At 42.2% G+C, this 23380-nt stretch overlaps 1 protein-coding gene across 2 annotated transcripts in view; it reads right to left on the bottom strand.

The window, feature by feature from the left end:
* Positions 1-2220: 2220 nt before the first annotated feature.
* pcdh10a (protocadherin 10a) overlaps positions 2221-23380 on the bottom strand; it is a 57910-nt gene continuing 36750 nt past the window's right edge. The window contains exons 5-6 of one of the 2 annotated variants that reach the window (XM_080194502.1): positions 6073-6110; positions 2221-3896 (exon numbers count right to left, since the gene is read on the bottom strand). In XM_080194502.1, coding sequence (XP_080050628.1) covers positions 6085-6110 — 26 coding nt within the window. In that variant the 3' untranslated portion in view covers positions 2221-3896; positions 6073-6084. The remainder of the gene's footprint in view (positions 3897-6072; positions 6111-23380) is intronic. The other variant, XM_080194512.1, reaches the window with a different exon arrangement.

Below are 23380 nucleotides of genomic sequence, written 5' to 3'. Positions count from 1 at the left end.
GTCATGGCTCTAATGATCATGTTGGGGTCCAGATGCCTCTGAGACCACCTTGAATTTGAAATTGGCCACTGGGGCTGCTCGGAGGGAGCAAGGAAAACACTCGCCTCCAACTGGCCCTTTAATCTCCTTAAGGGGCCTGTCTTCAATTCCCTGGCTAGCCCGAATAGCTTTGCAGACAACAGTGCACACATGTTGGGCTAGCTGCATGGTTAATCTAAACTGCTTGGTACAATTTTTAAAATTTAATCAATGGGTCCAATGGATGCCAGCACGAACACTACTCTTTCCTATCTTGACTGCAATCATTAGCAATTGCATTCCATCTTGGAGGAACTGCTCATTTTATCAGAAAGGCAGCAGCCCACAACATCACTGCCATCTTCCTTTTCCGCTGGTGCCAGGCAGGCAGAGCCTGACACCAGTGGAATCTCTTTGAGAGATTTAGTGCCTCTAATTGGGCATGGAGCTGGCCCCTTGACTAATCAGCAAATCTTTGTATTCAAAAATCCATCCACAAGCGTGACATAGGTCAGCCATAGGATCTGAAAACAGAATTCATCCAGCTAATGAGTTCCCAACATTGAAAACTGGGCACCCCATTATCACAAGTGCTCTAACTACATGCAGTCCTTAACTTACTACAATATTTAACACAATCCATCTGGCATCGCATGCTATCACAGTCACGCCAAGGTCAAATTATGCTTAACACAGTTACTCCAATATTATGCAATCTTTAACACAATTATCTCTAATAGATTTTATAGCCCTAAATACAGCAACATCATCCTGTGCACACTTCACCAAATCCTTAAGATTCTACTGATGACCATGAAATCATTGTCGAATGGTCCATTCATGTCCTTTAGGAAATCTTTCGTCCTTACCTGGTCTGGCCTGCATCTGACTCCAGAGCCACAGCATCGTGGTTGACTCTCAACTGCCCCCGGGCAACTAGGGATGGGCAATAAATGCTGGCCAGCCAGCGACCCATGTATGAATAAAAAGAATTGCATTATACAATTCCTGGCACATTGTAGTTGAGTGACTCCAAAATTATCCAATCTTAATAACCATTCCAAGACCAGGCAAACCTAAGCAGAATCACTCCAATGTAATAGCGCCATAGACTTAAGGTAGGTTTACACATATTTTTCATGTATGGTTAGTACGCAGGGATAGCAAGTAATTAGCAAAACTAATAGCAAGTTTTTTTTATTGTGAGAAGAACTGAATGCAAGAGCAGGGGGATTATGCTTCAGTTTTACAGTGCATTGACCACATCTGGAGTATTGTGTACCGTACTGGTCTCCTTATTTAAGGAATGGTATAAATGCATTGAAAGCAGTCAGATAAGGTTTACTAGATTATTTCTGGAATGGGTGAGTTGATTTATGAGGAAAGATTGGAAAGCCTAGGCTTGTATACAATGGAAGTTACAAGAGTAAAAGGCAACCTGATTAAAATATATGATACAGAGGGGTCTTGACAGAAGATGTTTCCTCTTGTGATATAACCAATAACTAGGGCCCACTGTTTAAAAATAAGGGGTCGCTCATTTAAGTCAGAGATGAAGAAAACATTCTTCTCTCAGAGTGGTGGGACCTTGGCATTCTCTTCCTCAAAATGTGGTTGAGATAGGGTCCATGAATATCTTTAAGGAAGAAATAGATTCTTGACAAGCAAGAAAGGTATTGGGTGTAGGCAAGAATGTGAAGTTGAGGTTAAAATTAGGTGAGCCATGATCTTATTGAATTGTGTAGTCTCGAGGGGCTGAATGGCCCACTTCTGCCCCCAGTTGATAATGTAACGTTGCTGACACAGGGAAGTGGCCCACTCCTGCCTTTTTCCACCCTTTGCGAATTTATTTTTCTAAGTGTACAGGACACCTTTATATGTACTGGAGTTGAGACTGTAAACATCTAGGACCAGAAACCTGTCAGCTTTTCTGAGGGAGCCATAAACAAATGGCAAATTCATGGGCCACATTTTCACGAATGTAAACTGATGTCAGTTCCTGGAATGTCAGCTTGCTGCTACCATGGACCTCAGCCAATGGAGGAAGCAACATGTCTTTGCAGTTGGCAATAATTCTGAGTTGTAAAAACATTGCTAGTCATTTCAGCACCAAATTGCACTTAACACAATTACTCCAGCATTAGACTAACATTATTACAGAGACATAAAAGGCGTTCACGGAACTTTTAATGAATAGCACTTTAAATCCATGATTGTAAACAATTGCATCATTATTCCGAACTGCTTGTTGAATTAACCCAAATGATTACTGTGTAGCATTATATTTATTTCATGTTTCAAAGTTTTGCTGACTAATTTAAGCACGTATAAACTACTACAGTGTGGATAGAATAATAATGTATTACAGTTTTTATTGACAATAAACTGCTTCAACAATGTGAGAAAAATACAACATCCATTTTGTTCATAATATCTTATTTTTAAAAAAGTCAAGTTTCCCCAATTTTTCACCTTAGTCTGCTGTTTTCTTTTTTAATCTAAAAAAGTTAAATTTGGTAGCTTAAAATAAGGGTTGGTTTAAATAGTTTGTCCGACCAAAACTCAAAAAAAAGGAGTGATCCTGTATAATATAAAAGCTGTAGAATAATAGAATTTCCACTCAAAGGTGGGATACGCTCTTGGGATTTGAATGGTCCGATCAACCATGGGAGTCTTGCTGTGTAGACTGTTGGATATCCAAGAGAACATATCAACATGTTATGGCCATTAAATACACTCCCACTTCTCAGTAATTTGACTTCAGTCACACCAGGAATTGCTAGAAACTTATATCATTATTTACACATAACTGGGTTTCATAGGGGTAACTTTATTTCTAAGAGAAAACACATCTTCTGCCCAAGTGATAGTGAAAAAAAGACATCACAAGAGAAGAATCTCTTGATTGTGTGAATGGAATAAAAGAAAACAATCTTTTCTGCTGTTTGCCAGTGGAATTGCTGGTTCCTCTCGGGATCAGATCAATTACGCATGATGAGAAAATACCCAAGAAGCAGCTGAAAATGGTTTGTCTTCTCAGAGGGAGGAAAGAACCTGTTAAATGTTTAAATTTACTTTTGACTTTTAAGTGTTAGCATAGATCGGCTTTCTCGATTTCTCTTTTGGTGTGGTTTTAATCAGTCGCGGCAATGAAAGGAGAGGTTATAGACAAATAGACACTTGGGATTATTGATATTGCGGGTTGCTAAATCATCCCCTTACTGGATACCATCACTTCAGAAAGGAAAAAAAAGAGTACATTTCTTTTTATTTAGAATTTTCGAAAGAGTACAGTAAACACGTTTGCAAGTAACACTGTGTATAAACTACAGAACGTTGTTGAACTTGAGGCGCTCAGATAATTGTGGTCTGCGGCCCATCACTCGTGGTGTACGTGAAGGACACAGTCGCACAGTCTTGAAAACTTGTCGCAATTTGGGAACACTCCATCACAAAAAAATAGAAAAAACAGTCACATCTAAAACAGTGATATTGCATCTGTAATGCACATCTGATTGGTTTCTGTACAGTTGGCTTCTTTTGGTGCCGATCTGTGGCGGTTGGTGATTAAAGAAATAGCTAGGGAGCTCTGTAAAAGTTTTTTGAGTGCTGTAAACAGGCACACACAGGTCTTGGAAGTGACCGGAACTAGTCGCTTCCAAAAAAAAGTCTCCAAATCGCATCATTCTCAGACCTGCTGAGAGCATTCAATTCCATTATTAGCACGATTGTCTCCAATATTACAGGAATCGACGACATTATGCACAATGCTATGGCCAGGATGACGGACTGGAAAGTTGCTTTTGTTTCTTTTAAGTCGTTGGCTTGTGCAAAATCATGCTGCAACAACAGAAGGGACTAGCAAATTCTCTTCCGTGCTGTGGAGGCAACCAGACAGAAGCAGAAGTTAGCCTTAGAATTGACAATCATGAACATATAATTTCTCATCACTGCCAAAGTGTATATCAGTCTTTATTAATAACTCCCATGTTTATGTCATACTTTAATGTATGAGTCATTTCCCCCTCAGTCACTGTGGCAATTTTAATTTGTGCCTCCACCTTCTTGGTGTCAAACAGTCATTGCTAGCTTCTGCCTCTCAAACGTACTCAGCCTTCACCTAAGCAGTCAGTGTCTTCTCCACATACCCATCACTCCTCTTCTTGCCAAGCTGCATGCGCCTGAGTGAACGAACTTCAAGATTCTTATCTTCAAATGCTTCAATGATCTCTCCGCACCCTATTCTGACATGTGTGCCCATCAAATCTGGATGGGTGGGATTTTACAGCCCCATCGTGGCAGGGTTCGGAAAATGTAGTGAGCCATTCCAAAGTCCGTTGACTTCAGTGGGATCTCCACCAGTGGGAGGGACTGTAAAATTCTACCAAATGATTGTCTGTTCACCAGTCCATCATTGGAAGCCCATATTTCAGTTACTTTACTGCTGTACTGCACTTCGATAATTTTAAAAGTCTCCAAAAACATTTCCCTTTGATCTTGCCTTAGTTCACCACACTGTATAGCCTAGCATTGACCATGCCACTTAATTAAGCATGCAGATGTTTGCTCTCACAAAAGGAACTCCATATAACTATATAATTATTAACTTTGTTGTTCTCCTCATTCCACTACATGACCTAATTGCTCCTCAATTGTGAGGACTTGCAACCTCTTCTTTGGCCTTTGCTCACAGCCACCTTGAACTGGCCAAGAAGAGTATGCAAAAGAAATGCAGGTTGACTCATCCTCCAAGTCTCCTTCCCTGAAAGGAAGCACTTCCCAAGAAAGTCTGGCCTCGGACTCAAGAATTTAGACCTTTGCAGAAATGAAAGTTGGGGGTCCGTGCTTTGACATGCGACATTGCATCCAGGGGCACTGTGTCAGCAGACTACTTTGTTACCTTTCTCGGTATACCAATTTCAGCAAAATACAACCGCAAAACATTGCAAGCAAACATGAAATTGGTTAGCAACAATCAGAGCGGAGAAACATTTTGTGATATGCTTGGTGAACCCGTGAGGCAAATTTACTTCAGCAGAAACAGCCAGGTTACATCCAATGCATTTTGAAATTCAGTTATTTTCCTTTTAGCATCAGATTACAGGACACCTTTCATTAATGTGGATGATTTGATGAGTAACTTCAGTTTTCCATGTCAAAATTGGGATGAATTGATCGGAAAAAAACATTTGTTGTTTTCTTTCAGTGCCATTACATGATCCTTAATAACATCACCAATTATTTAAGCACATTAGGATTCTATTTTGTTCAATGTTGGGAAAAGAAAATCTTCCTTAAAGTGTGTAATGGAGCATCATGTACCATGGTATTCTGATCACATTACATTCAGATTTGCTTCAGTGCAGCAAGATCATTATAAAGTACAAAACTGCCAGGCACGCACAGTCTGAATATTCTTGATGCATGCTGAATATTTGTAGCATTCACTGGGACATTAGCCTAAGAATTTACACAAATATTTGCAGTTAGTGCTAGTGAGGCAGGTTACCTGATCCAGCAACAGAATTCCACTGCACCAAAACATTCCCATTAACTCATACAGAATTTCAGTGTGTCAAGCTATTTCCATTCGTCCCAATGTCCCAAATCAAAGAGGAAAGAAAATTACAGCATAGAAACAGGCCCTTCGGCCCTCCAAGCCTTCTCCAATCATACTGCCTGACTGAACTGAAACCCCACCCTTCCGGGGACCATATTCTCTCTATTCCCATCCTATTCATGTATTTATCAAGACGTCCCTATCGTATCCGTTTCCACTACCTCCCCCGGCAGTGATTTCCAGGTACCCATCACCCTTTGTGTAAAAAAAACTTGCCTCGTACATCTCTTTTAAACCTTGCCCCTCGCATCCTATGCCCTCTAGTAATTGACTCTTCCACCCTGGGGAAAAAACTTCTGATTATCCACTCTGTCCATGCCCCTCATAACTTTGTATACGTCTATCAGGTAAATCATTTCCTATTGACTCCCATTAAATAGAATCCTAATGAACAAAGCCATTACATTAAATTAAAGAAAATATTTTTTTCTCACCAATCTTTATTTTCAGGCCTTCTCTTTTCCTTTCCTCCCTGAAGGGAAAGGAGATTTACATGTATCATCAGGGCACAGGAAATATTATAAAATAGTGTGCATTTGAGTGTGTGGATAGGTCTCAACTCTGTATAGTTGTGCAAAACGGGTGATAATGCATTGCCAACTGATACCAATGGAAATAATAATTGAGATAAATGTAAAAAGGTTAGCAGTTCATTATAATCCATGTTATACAATGATACAAAATTGTTTGCATTTCCCTCTATTATTTTCATTGATATCAGTGGTAATAACAACTGGGAGATGGAAAATTGGCTGTTGACTCGCTAACACTCATGGTACGCCATCGCACAGAATCAGAAATGACCACCCAGATTTCGAAAGGAACCAACATCATTTTCCTTCCACTTAAAACAAAGAATGCAAAATTCAACAACAAAAACAGAGAACACTGGAAAATCTCAGCGAGTCTGACAGCATCTGTGGAGAGAGAACAGAGCCAACTTTTTGAGTCTGGATGACCCTTTATAGAATCCCTACAGTACAGAAGGAGGTCATATAGTCCATTGAGTCTGTACCAACCACAATCCCACCAAGGTCCCACTCCCGTATCCCCACACGTTTATTCTACAAATCCCTCTGACTCTAGGGTCAATTATCACAGCAATCATGCAGACTCCAAAACACTGGCTCCATTCACTTTCCACAAATGCTGTCAGACCTGTTGAGATTTTCCAGCATTTTCTGTTTTTGTTTCAAATTCCAGCATCAGCAGTATTTTGCTTTTATCTTAAGGAAAAATTCAAAACGTCCCTTTACAGGTGTGCACTCAAACTGACCTGATCTTTTGATATTCTCTTGAATGCAGACTAAAGAAAATGAGTCAATTTTTTGAGATATCTTCCATTGCTATGCCTAAATTGTTGCCACTTGTGTTTCAATCCTGACAGTGGCCATCGACGGCCATAGAATCCTGATGGTGTAGAAGGAGACCATTCGGTGCATTAAGCCTGCACTGACAACAATCCCACCCAGGCCCAATCCCCAAACCCTACGTATTTACTCTACTAATCCTTTTGACACTAAGGGGCAATTTAGCGTGGCCAATCAATCTAGCCTGCACATCTTTGGACTGCGAGAGGAAACCAGAGCACCTGGAGGAAACCCACACAGACAAGGAGAGGATGTACAAACTCCACAAAGATAGTAAACCAGGGCCAGAATTTACCCCAGGTCCCTGGCAGTGTAAGACATTGTGGTTATTGAACCACAAGGGATTTTTTTTTACCCGAGCCTGGCACTTTGCTCACAGGGCATCATCACACATTTACTTCTGACTGTAGCAACCAGATTTTTATTAGAACCCACCTTCCACTGCCAGTTTACCTTCCTAATCTAGGCTGAGAGAACATTGTAGCATCCCTCAGCTAAGATGAGCTGCCTCTCTACATAGCCGAGATCAGAATGTTATTCTCATTCTATTAAGCATTGTCAGAGAAGCAGTAATTTTAATCCAAATTTTCGTCAATAATTTTGGAGGAAATAATTACTTTTGTACAAAATATATGTTTTTGTTCAGTGTTTATTGTTTTGCTTTCAGATGATATATTTTGGAATGACTGATTAATTGGGCTTTTGATCCAAATTTGCTGATCAGCCATTTTCATTAATGGTTTATAGCAGAATGCTATCTTGGCAAAGTATAGTTCTGTGTTTATTACGGGTCAACTATATAAAAAAGTTTGTAAGTTATTTGTTCATAAATGAACAACCAATTCCCAGTTCCAGGAAGCAAACTTGCTCCATGCCAGATCACCCTGCAGCCAGAATGCATTGCAGACAGGCTAAGGTCCTTAGACAAGATCACCAAAGATTCTTAGTCAGCACCTTCCAAGCCCACAACCACATCCATTGAGAAGGACAAGGGCAACGAACACATGGTAACACCACCACCTGCATGTTCCTCTCCAAGCCACTCACCATCCTCACTTGGAAATATATCGCCGTTCCTTCGCATCATTGGGTCAAAATCCTGTAATTCCCTCCCTAAAATCATTGTGGGTCAACCCACAGTACATGGACTGCAGCGTTTCAAGAAGGCAGCTCGCCACCATCTTCTCAAGGGCAACTAGGGATGGGTAATCAATGCTGGCCAGCCAGCGACGCCCATGATCCACAATTGAATTTAAAAAAACAAGGACCACGTGGGACTTCTGCCCATCACTGCCCATCCCAGAAGCTGACAGCTCACCTATCAGCTGGCAGCTCCAACAATCCCAGCAGTGCCAAGGGGGCCATTGCTGGGACATCAATGAGGAAGAATAAGGCCCAATGGAGCCACTGAACTCCAGAATTTACCCCAGGTCTATGGCACTGTGAGGCATTGTAGTCATTGAAGCACAAGGGATTTTCTTACCCAAACCTGGCACTTTCCTCGCAGGACATCATCACACATTTACTTCTGACTGTAACAACTAGATCGTGATTAGAACCCACCTTCCACTGCCAGTTTACCTTCCTAATCGAGGCTGAGAGAACATTGTAGCATCCCTCAACTAAGATGAGCTGCCTCTCTACATGGCTGAGATCAGAATGTTATACTCTTTCCATTAAGTATTGTCAGAGAAGCAGTAATTACTGGGGTCTTGGGCAGGGAGGGTTTTGGCTGGTCAGAGAGGGGTTACAGAATGGGGCCTGTGGGTTTAAGACTCTGGAGAAAGGTGGGGTTCAATTTTTTGTGGTGTTCGATTTTTTGATACACAAAGGGCAACACAAGAACATCCAACCTCCCTCTCTTCCTGAAGTTATTTCAAAAATTTGATTGCCCGCTTTCTGCCTGGCTGCTCATGTCAAACATTTTATGAAACGTGCAGCATATTATCAGGGTCAAACGCCTAGATAATTCCACTGGTCAGAACCCCAATTAAAGCATAATTATCCGTTTGAAAATGGTGGGCAGGCTGCTGATTTTGGCACCCACTCACCCCGTCCATTATGGGGGTGAGTGCGGAGTTGGGTAGGATCTCGGGTGGAATGGGCACCTGTGTAATTTTACATGCCATCTGCTGGAAACACACCTGACAGAGACATGTAAAATGCAGCCCCAAAGTCAACCTCCACTGTCTCTGGGATCCAGTTCAAAGCAGTACAGATAACTACTTAAAAAAAATCACAGGCAAGATTTTTCAAGCCTGTTCACCTCTGGCACCTCTGGTTACAGCTGCCAAATCTTGCAAGAGGGCAAGGAAGCTATTTGTGTTGGCAAGATCCCAGTTTGAGATATTCCTCACCCCCCGCCCCCCACCTCCTTGGCAACATAAACAGATTCATGCTCATTGACTTAAATCAATTCAAAGGTGATTAAATAACTTTACTCTGTATGCTCCCTCCCACCCCTGCACCACTTCCCACAATCCCCGGCCCGAATCCAGGAAATGAAAATCAATCACGAGGACCACTTCAGGGGTGTGGATGTGCCTGGAGTGCCAAGGCTGGCCATTGCCCCCTGGCATTGTCAGGGTTAGTGTCAGAGGATACTAAAGTGGGCACTGAGGCACTACCAGAGGGCTTGCACTCCTCCATAGAATGGGGTCCCAATATGTTTGTTGGTGGGGGGGGGGGGGGGAGATATGGATGCATGCTGAGGATAGCAAGGGTGGGAAGGAGGAAAGTTTCCCCCCAATATGAACACGACAGAGGAGTCGGTCACCCCACAGATTGTGGCGGAAGGGGTGAGGGAGTCCTTCGTGGCCATGGGTGATGGAAGGAAGTCAATTATTTTCACAGATCAGGTGTCCTTTATAAAAAAAAAGCGCCCCAATCTCTGTGGAACTGGCCTTGCTACCTCAATCAGGCCCAGCCCCACCAGAATGACAGCACAAACCAGACCCCAAGTGTAGTAGGATAAACCCAGGGCGTAGGGCTGCAACAGGAGAGGAATGAATGGAAAGGGTTAAACAGACTGTCTGACTGTGGTATTCACACATACTGTAGGCAGACACGACAAATTACCACATCCCAGACAGCATTAACACAATTGCACCCCAGGTGAGATCTTCCCGATGGCATGGCAGGAGTTGGAGAATCGATACAGCTTAATGAGACTCCACAATATCTAGAGGAAACATTGTGGAAACTAATCAAGTATCAAGAAAATGGGGAGAATTAACATGATGTGGCGATGCCGGCGTTGGACTGGGGTAAACACAGTAAGAAGTCTGACAACACCAGGTTTAAGTCTAACCGAAATCGGTTGGACTTAAACCTGGTGTTGTCAGACTTCTTACTGAGAATTAACACACCATTGAAATCACTTTGACAAACACAATGCTTTGATATTGCAAACAGGTAGAAAGGACATGTCCAGAAAATAGTTAAACTTAAAGCACACAGGACAATGGATCTTCATAATGTGATCAAAACAGAACTGTAACAAATTCAAAATAATAATGTGATGACTTAATGTAAATGTAATGCTTTGTAACTTAAAAAAAGGATATAAGAATTTGTAAGAACCTATGATTTGCAAAGTAGCTCAGAAGCAAGCTGGAATTACAGCTCCGAGTTCTGTTGTCCCTCATGCATGTTGAATAAAGTTGTTTTTGTTGAAGTTTTATACAGTCACAAAAGACTCTGTTCATTCATTCTCTCCAACATCAAGTTTTTTTTTAAACACAGTGTCAGAAGATTTGACAAGAAAACATGACTATGTTTCAGTCAGAACCTGACATGTTCCCATTTTGTTTGGAAAATTCTCCTTCTCCAAATTGTTGGTACAAATAAATATCAAAATATTAAAATATAGAAAATAAGCCTGTACCATCATTCAATATGATCATGCATTTCTAGTATCCCACTCTCGCTTTCTCCCCATAGCCCTTGACTCCTTTAGCCACAAGGACGGTTGGAGAATGTACAAATTTAGAAAGCAAAATTGTTGGAATGGAAGTTGACTATCTTTATGATATATTAGAGACCTTCAGCTGCCCTGACTCTAAGTTCTGAATTTCTTTTTGTAAAGCTCCCCACCTTGCTACCTCCTTTCAAATGCATCTTTGAATTTGCCTTTTTGATCAAGCTTTAGATCATGTGGTCTAATGACTCCATATGTGGCTTGGTGTCAGATTTTGTGTGACAATGTTCTTATGAAGCTCCTTAGAATATTTTACAAGTTAAAGACGCTATTCGAATGCAATGTTGTTGTTGTTGATATTATCAGAAGGGGTAGTGCTAAGAAAGAGTTGTAATGGAAGGAGAAGAGGCAAATAAAAAGAGAAAAATCCAGACTGGAGATGAATGGGAAAGGGTGAAAGAGAGGAAAAGAAAAAGTGAGAGAATAGGGTTAATTTTAAATGAACCCAGCCAAGTGGAAACTGTCAGGCATACATCAACTTTTTGTTTCACATCCTGGCCCAATTTTACTTTTCATTGACCTCACAACAGGCAGGCTCTCTGTTAGTTCTTTTTTCCCCAATTAAGTTAATATTATCCCCAGGAGGTTAGCAAGGGAGCTAAAGAGATGGAAGTTTAATAGTTGGGGCACCAGACTATCAATCAAGGAGTCATCAGTTCAAATCCTACTATGTTGAGCCATGAAATTGCAAATTTGGTGTATCTGCCTGTTACAGGGTGGATTTCTGCATCATCCTCTCTATGGCCAGTAGTTTATGAACTCGCCTGGGTGAGGTTCGTAAAATCCCACCCAAGGCCAATGGAGATTCCGGTCTGTGAGCCTTGCCCACCCTAATTACAGGGTGGGCATGCCAGTAAAACTCTGGCCCATAAGAATTTCCAAATTTCATTCAGCAGTTGCAGGAAATACCAATCAGGTTACCAGCCAACTTCTTAGCTACAGAATGTTACATTACCAAACAAAAATATAATTCCAAAGGGATTCTTCATTCACAAAATGTGTTTTTGAAACCTCCTGGTGTTTAGGGAAGAAAAGGTGTAATTTTTACCCTAATGGGATTATATAAGCAAGTGAAGCTATGAAATCTTTCGGCATTGTTACATAATTACACCGTGCTCTCATACACAGTGGGGAAAGATTTTCCTGACTTTTCTTTACACAGATGGTGCCTCTTTTACGTCTGAAAAAATGGAGCTCTAGCAAAGTTTGAAATCAATCATGCAGAATGGAATCAATCTATTTTTACTGCTGAGTGCAGCATCTTAATTCAGTTTGGCAAGGGAAGAGAGAATTGGGAAAATACTATAGTTGCTAGAAACTGGAGAAGAGACAGGAAAGAGCCAACAACGATAAAGAGAGTTGGCAGCTAAGTAAAATGAAGACTGGAAAACAAGAAATATTGTAACACTGAGAATGGGGAAAAAGTGGGTCGGTACAGTGGCACTGCTGCCTCACGGCGCCAGGGTTCAATTCCTGGTCTGTGTGGAGTTTGCACGTTCTTCCCATGTCTGCATTGGTTTCCTCTGGATGCTCTGGTTTCCTCCCACAGTCTGAAAGACGTGCTGATTAGGTGCATTGGCCAGGTTAAATTTTTTCCCGGCGTACGCAGAGTGTGACAACTAAGGGATTTTCACAGTAACCTCATTGCAGTATTGATGTGAGCCTAGTTGTGATTAATAAATAAACTTTCAAATTAACTTAAAATAGCATTGAGGATGGTGCAACATTCAGACAAAACTGTTTCCACAAAATCACAAAAATAGGTTTCAATTAAAAAAGGCTATCAGTCTATTTAAAGTCATAGAAAGCACAATGGAGAAGAAATTACTCAGATCATTTCACTTATGTCAGTGGTAGGTGATCAACTCTTCTCTTAATAGTTCTTTTCTTTTCTCTCTTTGCAAGTTTCCTCTTAATTTCTCATTCAATTCTGTTTTAAATGTGTTAACAGCCACAGATGTAAAAGTGTTTGATTTCCCAAATACCAACCCTGCACTCTCTTCATCACAACATTTGGACTAGTGTCCTGTCTCAGCCATCTTTCTGATAACCTTCTAGTGTAAAGAAATACTTCCTGACATCTGTCCTAAACTTGACCTCACAATGTTGAATGAATATTTTCTTGTCCTGCTGCCACAGTTTATCGGAAGATATTGTTTCATGTTTACATTCTCTACTCCATTAAGTGTCTTAAATAGCTCTACAAGGTAACTCTGGATGTCTCTTTTTCAAAATTTAGCCCAGCTAACCTAATTATTTGTCATAGCTTGGGTAGACCACATTTAAAGTATTACCTGCAGTTCTGGTCACCATATTATATGAAAGGTTGTATGGAAAGGGTGCGGAGAGGATTTATAAAAGTAATCCTAGAAATGCATGGATATGCGAAACAGGAAAGGATCAAAGGGTTGGATCTCTTTTCTTTTGATAAAAGAAGGCTAAGGAGTGACCAAATAGAGGTATTTAAAATTCTGGCAAGTTTTGATAGAGTTGAGAGTGAGAATGTTTCTTCTTGTGGGGAAGAACATTGTTAGTGGCCATCAACATAAGAAAGTCACCAAGGAATTCAGAAGAAACTTCTTCAGCCAAAGAATGGCGAGAATGTGGAACTTGCCACTGCAGGGAGTGATGGTATGGATGCATTTAAGAGGAAAGTTTAGCTATTAGTGACACAAGTAGGCTTACATCGACACTGCAATGGAGTTGCCATGAGAATTCCCTACAGTCCGGCATCTGTTTGGGTACACTGAGGGAGAATTTAGCATGGCCAATGCTAAATCAGCACTTCTTTCAGATTGTGGGAGGAAACTGGAGCATCCAGAAGAAACCCACGCAGACACTGGGGAGAACATGCAGACTCCGCACAGACAGTAACCCAAGCCAGGAATTAATTCCAGGTCCCTTGTGCTGTGAGGCAGCTCTGCTAACCACTGTGTCACCGTGCCGTTAGATAAGCATATAGATAATTACGATGGCAAATGTAAATGAGGAAAGATGGGAGAAGGCTCAAGTGGGGCATAAACACCAACATTGACTGGTTGGGCAGAATGGCCTACTTCTGTGCTGAATACCTAATGAGAGCTTATAACATCTGGAACAACTTTGGTCTTCTACACAATGATCATAGTGACTGGCTGGCCCTCATGTTGCACCAACAAGAGTTGTATTTTACACTGCAATAATGGCCAGTACAGCCCCAAGATGAGTTTTATTAATTTGGTTATATACTCCAGTAATCTGGTCACCTTGCCTATCGCTGCCTCAGACAGTTTGGACACAGTGAGGCGAGAGTCATGTCTAGATCTCTTCCATTTCTTTCCAATAAACTTTACTCAACTGCTAGAGTAGATAGACCTCCCAATAATAACATTTGATTCGACAAAATTCTATCTGCCACTGCTCAACCCTATACAAACTTGAGGATATTTTTAAACCTCTACTATAGAAAGGAAATCTTGGTTGGCCTCAATGCGTACTGGAAAACCAAGTGCACATTTTACATGATTCCCAATCCATTGTACAGCTAGAAGTCTAATGACTGGAGAGTTGCAAGCAGTGTGAAGTGAACTTAAATTTCCAATATGTGCAGGTGAAATATTAATAAAAATTGGCAGAATGTTGTTTCTGGTGAGAAAAGTGGTGTGATTTTCTCCAGAGAAACCGTTGAGTTTTATCTCCAGATCATCCCAATAATCGGCCTCTTCTTCCCTGCCACTGCCCAATCATTACCAGCTTCCCATTCCCTCGCACCCCCAACATCCCACACCAACCCCTCCCTCCCCCCCCTCCCCACGCACGCACACACGCACACACACACACACACACACACACACACGCACACAGCCTGAGCCAGCACCCACCTTCACCAACGTCCCCCCCCTTTCCTTTCCCTCCAAAGGCCATCACAGGCATCCCCGCTCCTATGTTCACACCCAGCCACCACCACATCTAAATTAATCTACGCCTCCATGAGGCTCCCACTGGTGTGCACCACTTGGTAGTCATTGGCATGGTATCAATGTCCCAGTGCTAACCTGTCCCAAGGGAGCAGTGCTCTGGGCAGTGCCAGGCCACAATCTGGCCATGTCCCTCTCCCTGGGCGATTTATATTTACCTCTATGACCCCGGGGAGACCCCTATGACAGGTTCACATCTAGGTAGACCTGTTTATCAATGGTGCTAACATGGTGTCACACTGGTGTGTGGAAAGGTTTCAGAGAGAATACTCGCTGATGACATGCTAATGTATTAAAATGCCTGAGGAATATGGCAGTTACACTGAAGGAGGGCGGGAGGGAGTGGAAACAAGGAGAGCTGGAATGGAGAATCAGATGAAATAAGATAAAATAAAATAAGATGAATTGAAATTAAATAAAAAACATTCAAAAGATCGTCCTTCGCCATTTCTGACAACTTCAGCGTGATGCCATTACCCAACACGTCTTCTCCTCACCCCCTCTGTTGGCATTCCACAGGGACCACTCCCTCTGGGACATCCTGCTCGACTCCTCCATTACACCCAATACCTCACTCCCTGCCTATGGCACCTCCCCATGCAATCATAGAAGGTGCCTCTTTACCTCCTCCCTGCTCACCATCCAGAGCTTCACATGCACCTCCTTCAAAATGGCCTACTGCATTCGCTGCTTCCAATGTGGTCTACTTTACTTCAGAGAAACCAAATGCAGACTGAGCGACCGCTTTGCTGAACACCTTTGGTCTGTCCGCAAGCAGGATCCAGACCTTCCTGTCACTTGCCACTTGAACACATCACCCTGCTCTCCTGTCCACATGCCTCTCTTTGGCCTTTTGCAATGCTTTAGCAAACCCCAATGCAAACTGAAGGAACAGCACTTCAGGGCATGGTAGCACAGTGGTTAGCACTGCTGCTTCACAGCTCCAGGGACCTGGGTTTGATTCCCAGCTTGGGTCACTGTCTGTGCGGAGTTTGCACATTCTCCTCATGTCTGTGTGGGTTTCCAGTGGGTGCTCTGGTTTCCTCCCACAGTCCAAAGATGTGCGGGTTAGGTTGATTGGCCAGGCTAAAATTGCCCCTTAGCGTCCTGAGATGTGTAGGTTAGAGGGATTAGCAGGTAACTATGTAGGTATATGGGGGTAGGGCCTGGGTGGGATTGTGGTCAGTGCAGACTCGATGGGCCAAATGGCCTCTTCCTGCATTGTAGGATTTCTATGTTTTCTATCTTCTGATTGGGCACTTTACAGCCTTCTGAACTGAACATTGAGTTCAACAACTTCAGAACATGAACTCTCGCCTCCACCTTCACCCCATTTCCATTTATTTTATTCCATTCCATTTCATCTCATTTATCATCCTTCTTTCTCACTTCTATTTTCCCACTTCTCCATTCCAGCTCTCCGTCTTTCCACACCCTCCCCCACCACCAACCACCTCCCACACCCCCCAAACACCCCCACTCCTTCAGTGCAACTGTCACATTCCTCAGGCAATCTGTACTTCTCTTCTGCCATTCTCACATTCTGATTACTTAATGGACACCCTTAGTGCATTCTTAGCCTTCTGTACCTTAATTACATTGCTTTTGTCCAATTCCACAGCTCTGCTGCTTCTCTTTGCTGTGGAGATGCCGGCGTTGGACTGGGGTAAAACAGAAAGAAATCCCACAACACCAGTTTAAAGTCCAAACAGGTTTATTTGTAGCAAAAGTCGCAAGCTTTCGGGACAGCCTGTCCCTTCGTCAGGCGGCTGGGAGAAAGGCTGTCCTGAAAGCTTGCGGCTTTTCCTCCAAATAAACCTGTTTGGACTTTAAACTGGTGTTGTGGGATTTCTTTCTGATTCTTTGCGCTCTCAGCTCTGATGAAGGGTCATCTAGGCTCGTAACATTGGCTTTATGCTATCCCCATAGATGCTGTCAGATCTGCTGAGCTTTTCCAGCATTTTCTGTTTTCATTTCAGCATTTGTTGCTCATCCGTAATTGCCCTTAAATTGAGTGACTTACTGGGCCATTTCAGAGGGCAATTTAAGAGTCAATGGCATTGCAGTGGGCCTGGAGTCACGTGCGGAGCAGGTGAGGCCAGCAGATTTCCTTCCCTAAAGGGCATTGTGAATCAAATGGGTTTTTCCAACAATCAATAGTACTTTTATGACACCATTATTGAGATTAGTTTTCAATGCCAGATTTTTACTGAAACTGATTTTAACTGAATTTATTAATTAATTGAATTAATTTGCTCAATTCAGCTGCCATTATAGGGTTTGAACTCACATTCATAGAATCATAAAATTCCCACAGTGCAGAAGAAGACCATTTGGCCCATCAGGTCTGTACCAACCACAATCCAACCCAGTCCCTATTCCCGTAACCCCACACATTTACCCCGCTAATCCCCTTAACACTATCGTCAATTTAGCATGGCCAGTCAACCTAACCCGCACATCTTTGAAGTGTGAGAGGAAATCTGAGCACCCGAGGCCAGAATTGAACCTGGATCCCTGTGAGGCAGCAGTGTTAATCACTGTGCCACTGTGTTGGTATCTGGGTATTTGTCTGGGTCGCTAGATTACTAGCCTAGTAACATTATGCACAATGGCACAATGGTTAGCACTGCTGCCTTAGCGCCAGGGAACCGGGTCCAATTCCAGCCTTGGGTGACTGTGTGGAGTTTGTACGTTTTCCCTGTGTCTGCGTGGGTTTCCTTTGGATGCTCCAGTTTCCTCGCACAATCCAAAGATGTGCTAGTCAGGTTGATTTGGCCATGTGAACTTGTCCCTTAGTGTCAGGGTGATTAGCAGGGTAAATATGTAGGGTTACAGGGATAAGGCCTGGGAGGGATTAGTGTCAATGTAGGCTCAATAGGTCAAATGGCTTCCTTCTGCACTGTGGGGATTCTATGATTCTAACACCACACAACCATAATGCCAACTGCAGTTACAACTATCCTCTGCTTTATCTCCCTTAACTTATATGCATGTCTTGTTGTGGCACAGTGGATAGCACTGCTGCCTCATAGCACCAGGGACCCCGGTTCAATTCCAGTTTGGGTGTCTGTCTGTGTGGAGTTTGCACATTCTCCCACTGTCTGTGTTGGTTTGCACCAAGTGCTCCCACAGTCCAAAGACATGCAGATTAGATGGCTTGGCCACAGCAAATTGCCCCTCAGAGAGAGATGCACATGTCTTTTGCTACCAATTATTTTTGCTATTTGGGAGGTTTATTGCAGCTCAACCCCTTTGGGAACCATATTGCCTGGCATTTATTTGGTAATTTTCATACAAGTACACTTCCATTTGTTCCTGATTATTGATTTAATTTGTCTTCTGATTATAGATATCAGGCTAATGGATGTAAAATTGCCAAGCATGAATGTTGCCAGCTTCTTAAAAATTGGAACAACAATTGTCTGCTTTCAGTCTGTTAACCTTTCCTAGCATTCCACTTGTTCAGATCATCCTCAGTGCTTTGCTGGAATATGGTTCAGTCATCCCAAACAATATACTGGGTTGTCAACTCATTGGAGTTCGTTCAACATTTGGCAAGAGTGTAACATGCACAATATTAGCTCACCCAGTTATTGAACACTTTTCTTGAAATTTTGTTTTGTTTGTTCACTAGAACCAGAAGGCACAACCTCAGGCTAAAGGGAAGATCCTTTAAAACAGAGATGAGGAGGAACTTCTTCAGCCAAAGAGTGGTGAATCTGTGGAACTCTTTGCCACAGAAGGCTGTGGAGGCCAGGTCATTGAGTGTCTTTAAGACAGGGAATAATTGATTTTTAAGGGGATCAGGGGTTATGGGGAAAGGCAGGAGAATGGGGATGAGAAAAATATTGGTATTGATTGAATGGTGAAGCAGACGTGAGTGGCCTAATTCTGCTCCTTTATCTTATAGTCTTGTGGTTGTCAAATCAAAATTTTAATCCTGATGGAATCTCTGCTTCATGATCATCAAAATCTTGAAGCAGACATATGACACAAAACATGTGTTTAATGTTGGATAGCATAATGTCATTGTTTTATTAAAGGCCTTCCAGAAACAGGTTAGTATTTCATAGAATCCCTACAGTACAGAAGAAGGCCATTTGGTCCATCGACTTTGTACCAACCACAACCCCACCCAGGCTCTAATCCCGTAATCCCACACATTTACCCTGCTAATGCCCCTGACCAACATGGCCAATAAATTTAACCCGCACAATTTTGGACTGTGGGAGGAAGCTAGAGGACCCAGAAGAAACCTACTCAGACATGGGGAGAATGTGCAAACTCCACATGGGCAGTGATCCGAGGCCAGAATTGAACCTAGTATCCAGCATTATGAAGCAGCAGTGCTAACCACTGTGTCATCATGCTGTCCTATTTTTTGTTTCTATTTGTCCTTGGATGTGGGCATCCCAATATTGGTGGCCCAGCCCTAATTGTATGCTTATCAGATAATATTCATTCTCCTATACAATACTGAACAGCTCCTTTGGGTTTTAACTCACTTTCTCATTTTCTGCTGACTCTTATGGCATTGGAAGGAATTGTTCCAGTTCTCCCTTGCTCTCTCACTGACTTTTAAATCTGCCCCAAGAGATCATTGTGTATTTGGTGCAATGAGCAACTATTTCTTCCCTGTACAATCTTTCCAACCCTTTCTGTTCACTGAATCATTTTTTAAAATTTTCCTTTTTTTCATTTTGTCTCATCTGTATCCAAAATTTTAATATTTCATATGCAAACCTGAAGGAAGGAGTGTGGAAAAGCCGCCAATGTTTTTGAATAATGGCTCAAATCCAGCTTAGACAGATAATGGAAAGTGTTTTATAGATTCTGTCAATGTGCATCTAAAGATTGCATTGGCCATAAGAAGCAGTCAATTTGAGCTTAAAGACAATAAATCAGGCCTCCAAAATCTAGTGGACAATGGCAACAAGCCAAATATCATTTGTATGGGTTTTCAGAAAGCAATAATCATGTTTTCCAGGCTAGTTGGCACAATGGCACAGTGGTTAGTGGTGCCACCTCACAGTGCTAGGGAGCTGGGTTCATTTACCAGCCTGCATATTCTCCCCGTATCTGCATGGGTTTGCTCCGGTTTCCTCCCGCAGTCTGAAAGACGTGTTGGTTAGGTGCACTAACCATGCTAAATTCTGTCTGTGTATCCAAACAGGCACCAGAGTGTGATGACTAGGGAATTTTCATAGTTACTTCATTGCAGTGTTAATGAAAGCCTACTTGCAACAATAATAAATCAACTTTTTAGTCATTTAAAATGAGATGAATTAAGGGCAATCAAGCTTGCAGTAGTGAACATTTGTTTTGCATTGAATTACATTATATTTCACGACAGAAAGTGGCCATTCAGCCCAACAAGCTTGTGTTTGCACTTTTCACCTTCAATTTTAGCAGTAGTTCAGTCCAAAGCGCTTGCTCTGTTTCTAACCTAATTTATTCCTCCTTTCTTTTGACCATGTATATAGAATGTTCTTAACAGGTCTCTGTTTCAGATACTAATTTTAGTAGTAAAAGGGTCACTGTGGTCCCAGATGACCATAGGCTGCTCTCCATTCTGAAGGGGAGAGCATGGCCAGTGCACCTAACCAACACTGATGGTGACTTAACCTGAGGAGCACCACACCTCAGGCAAGGGGCATGGTTCAGAAGGCCAGGCCTTCATAACCTCAGCCAGTACAGGAATTGAACCCCTAAAGTTGGTGTCACGCTGTATTACTAGCCAGTTGCCAAGCCAACTGAGCTAAATGGACCCCAATGTTCTGCAGCCTCACAATACACTGTGTAAAAGGTTTCTCCTACTCTCAGTCCTAAGTCTCTGACATTCTACCTGAGTGTCTATGTCCCATCATTCTAAATCCTTCAGTCACTGGAAAGAGAATGTTTCCATATAGTCTGAGCCATTATAAAGTAATTAAACATAGATGATAGCTGATGATAATTGGAAGAAGCTCTTACTGGAGAGCTCATTTCAGGAGTACATGAAGATTCATCCCTCCATATATTTCATTAATAGCAAGGGATAGTATCTAGGTCTGACCTTTGTGCAAAATCAATAATAACAACTTCCATTTGCATTGCATCATTACATTTGTAAAATGGTCCAAGCAACTTCACAGGAGCTTTATTGAACAAAATCTGACAGAGTATTCTGGACAAGAGATATGGACAAATCAAAAATTAGCTAAGAGATGACAGAAACATGTTAACAAAGCTATAATTGCAAAGATAATAAACTTGCAAATTAACAATGGTACGGAATAAGTGAGTGTCTGGAACCAAATGGTGGAAAGGAATAGTATCTGGTGTGATTACAGATCTTTCACTGAAATATCCAATACTCAAACATCTTCAAGATATGTAAGTCAAGTTCCATATAATTTGTTGCTGAGACTATATTGTGTGTTTTTTGTGTGTGACTATATTGTGCTGTTTTAATTGAATCACATATCCCTACAGTGCAGAAGGAAGCCATTTGACCCATCGAGCCTGCACCGACAACAATTCCACCCATATCCTATCCCCATAACCCCACGTATTTACCCCACTAATCCCCATTGGCCAATCAACCTAACTTTCACATCTTTGGAGCGTGGGAGGACACCCACAGAGACACAGGGAGAATGTACAAACTCCACACAGACGGTCACCCAAGGCCGGAATCTACAATTCTACAAAGAAACACTGATGCATTGGAGAGTTTAATGAACAGCAAGCCAGATTGTTAAACTCTGAGACTCAGCTTGCTTCCATTACAGGAAAGAACATTGAGGGAATAATATGATTCAGTTTGAAGTTATAAGAAATAAAGGTCATATAGACTCGAGCAAGTCATGTAGTCCAGACTGTGATCACATCACTGGAAAACATGCGCACAATATTAGGAAGCCTCAAATGAAACAAGAGATTAGAAGATTATTTTTTAGTAAGAGCACAAGATATCTGGGAAAACAGTTATGGCTGCATGATTAACCCTTTTAAAAGAGTTAGATAGGTATCTGGTTAACAATAGAATTGAAGATTATAAGGATATGTATAGACTTTGTATTAAAGACTTTGTGGAACACAATGTTCCCTTTGTTATAATGAGTCATCTTTCAAAAGAACAGCTCAGAGTTCAATAGTGCAAATTGTAAGAATGAATTAATGTCTTGAAGTTTGATTTGATTTATGTTTCGAGTTTGGTTGTCTTCCCCAGGAGTCCATGGGCAGAATTTTCAATGACAGTTAGGTGGATTGGCCATGCTGAACTACTCCTTAGTGTCCCAAGATGTATAGTTTAGGGTGGAATGCTTTGTTGGAGAGTTGGTGCAAATTCGATGGGGTGAATGACCTGCTCTGGCACTGTATGGATTCTATGGTCCCAGGTAAAGTAGTGTACTCTGTAGCAGGTCAAAAACCCATTGACAGATGCAACAAATGTGGCTCTGACACTTTAACTGAATTACGGTATTAGAATTCCACCTCTGGGCTTACTGGACAATTGGGAGGATCGATGGGATGATTTGTCAAAGGATGGATTTCTAATTACAGAGACAGCAGCAGGGGTTACAATAGCTGAACTGCACAGGATTTTCTGAGACTGCAACAACCACAGGAATAGACAGGAGACCCAACCCGCCATGTCTCTCAGCTGCAGTGTCCAAAGCACTGCAATGAGATGACCTTTCCCAGGGATGAGAAGAAGAGGCCAAACTTTCTGGGGAATGCATGAAAGAAGCCAAGAAAGTTAGCAGCAATATGGAGACAGTAAACCAAGAGGATTCAGGGTCTGAGGAGCATGGGTAAAATGAGTGGCGTACCATTTTCAGAGGGAATATTTTGGGAATTAAATACCCAAGCCCAAACTCAAGATTTTCCCAGTATTTCCTGCAATACCCTCCCCAGTACATTGCTCATCCTTCTGCCCTCTCACACCCATGCCTCACAGTCACCCTGTACATAAAATGCTGACAGTGCAGAAGGAGGCCACTCAGCCCATCAATTCTGCACTGATCATAATCCCACCAAGGACCTATCCCCATGCATTTACACTAGCTAGTCCCCCTGACAATAAGGGGAAACTTATCATGGCTAATACACCTAACCCGCACATCTTTGTAGTGTGGGAGGAAACCGGAGCACCCAGAGGAAACCCATGCAGACACGGGGTGAACGTGCAGACTCCACACAGACAGTGAACCAAGCTGGAAATCGAATCTGGGTCCCTGGCGCTGTGAGGCAACAGTCCTCACCATTATTTTCTACAAAATCCAGTTCTAACTCTCTTGCAGGAGAAGAGCATGTGCACCTTCATGAAGAGGTAATGACCTGGGTGGAATGGGGAGATGGTGGTGAAGTTGCTGATGGATCGGTTTTCCAGTGGTAGCCACCTCGACAACCACTGGCAACACATGCCCACATGGTCCAATGGCCCAAG

Source organism: Carcharhinus amblyrhynchos, chromosome 1 (assembly GCF_965287045.1).
Source record: "Carcharhinus amblyrhynchos chromosome 1, sCarAmb.v2.hapA, whole genome shotgun sequence".
Classification (NCBI taxonomy): domain Eukaryota; kingdom Metazoa; phylum Chordata; class Chondrichthyes; order Carcharhiniformes; family Carcharhinidae; genus Carcharhinus; species Carcharhinus amblyrhynchos.
This window is presented reverse-complemented; position numbering and strand designations above follow the sequence as displayed.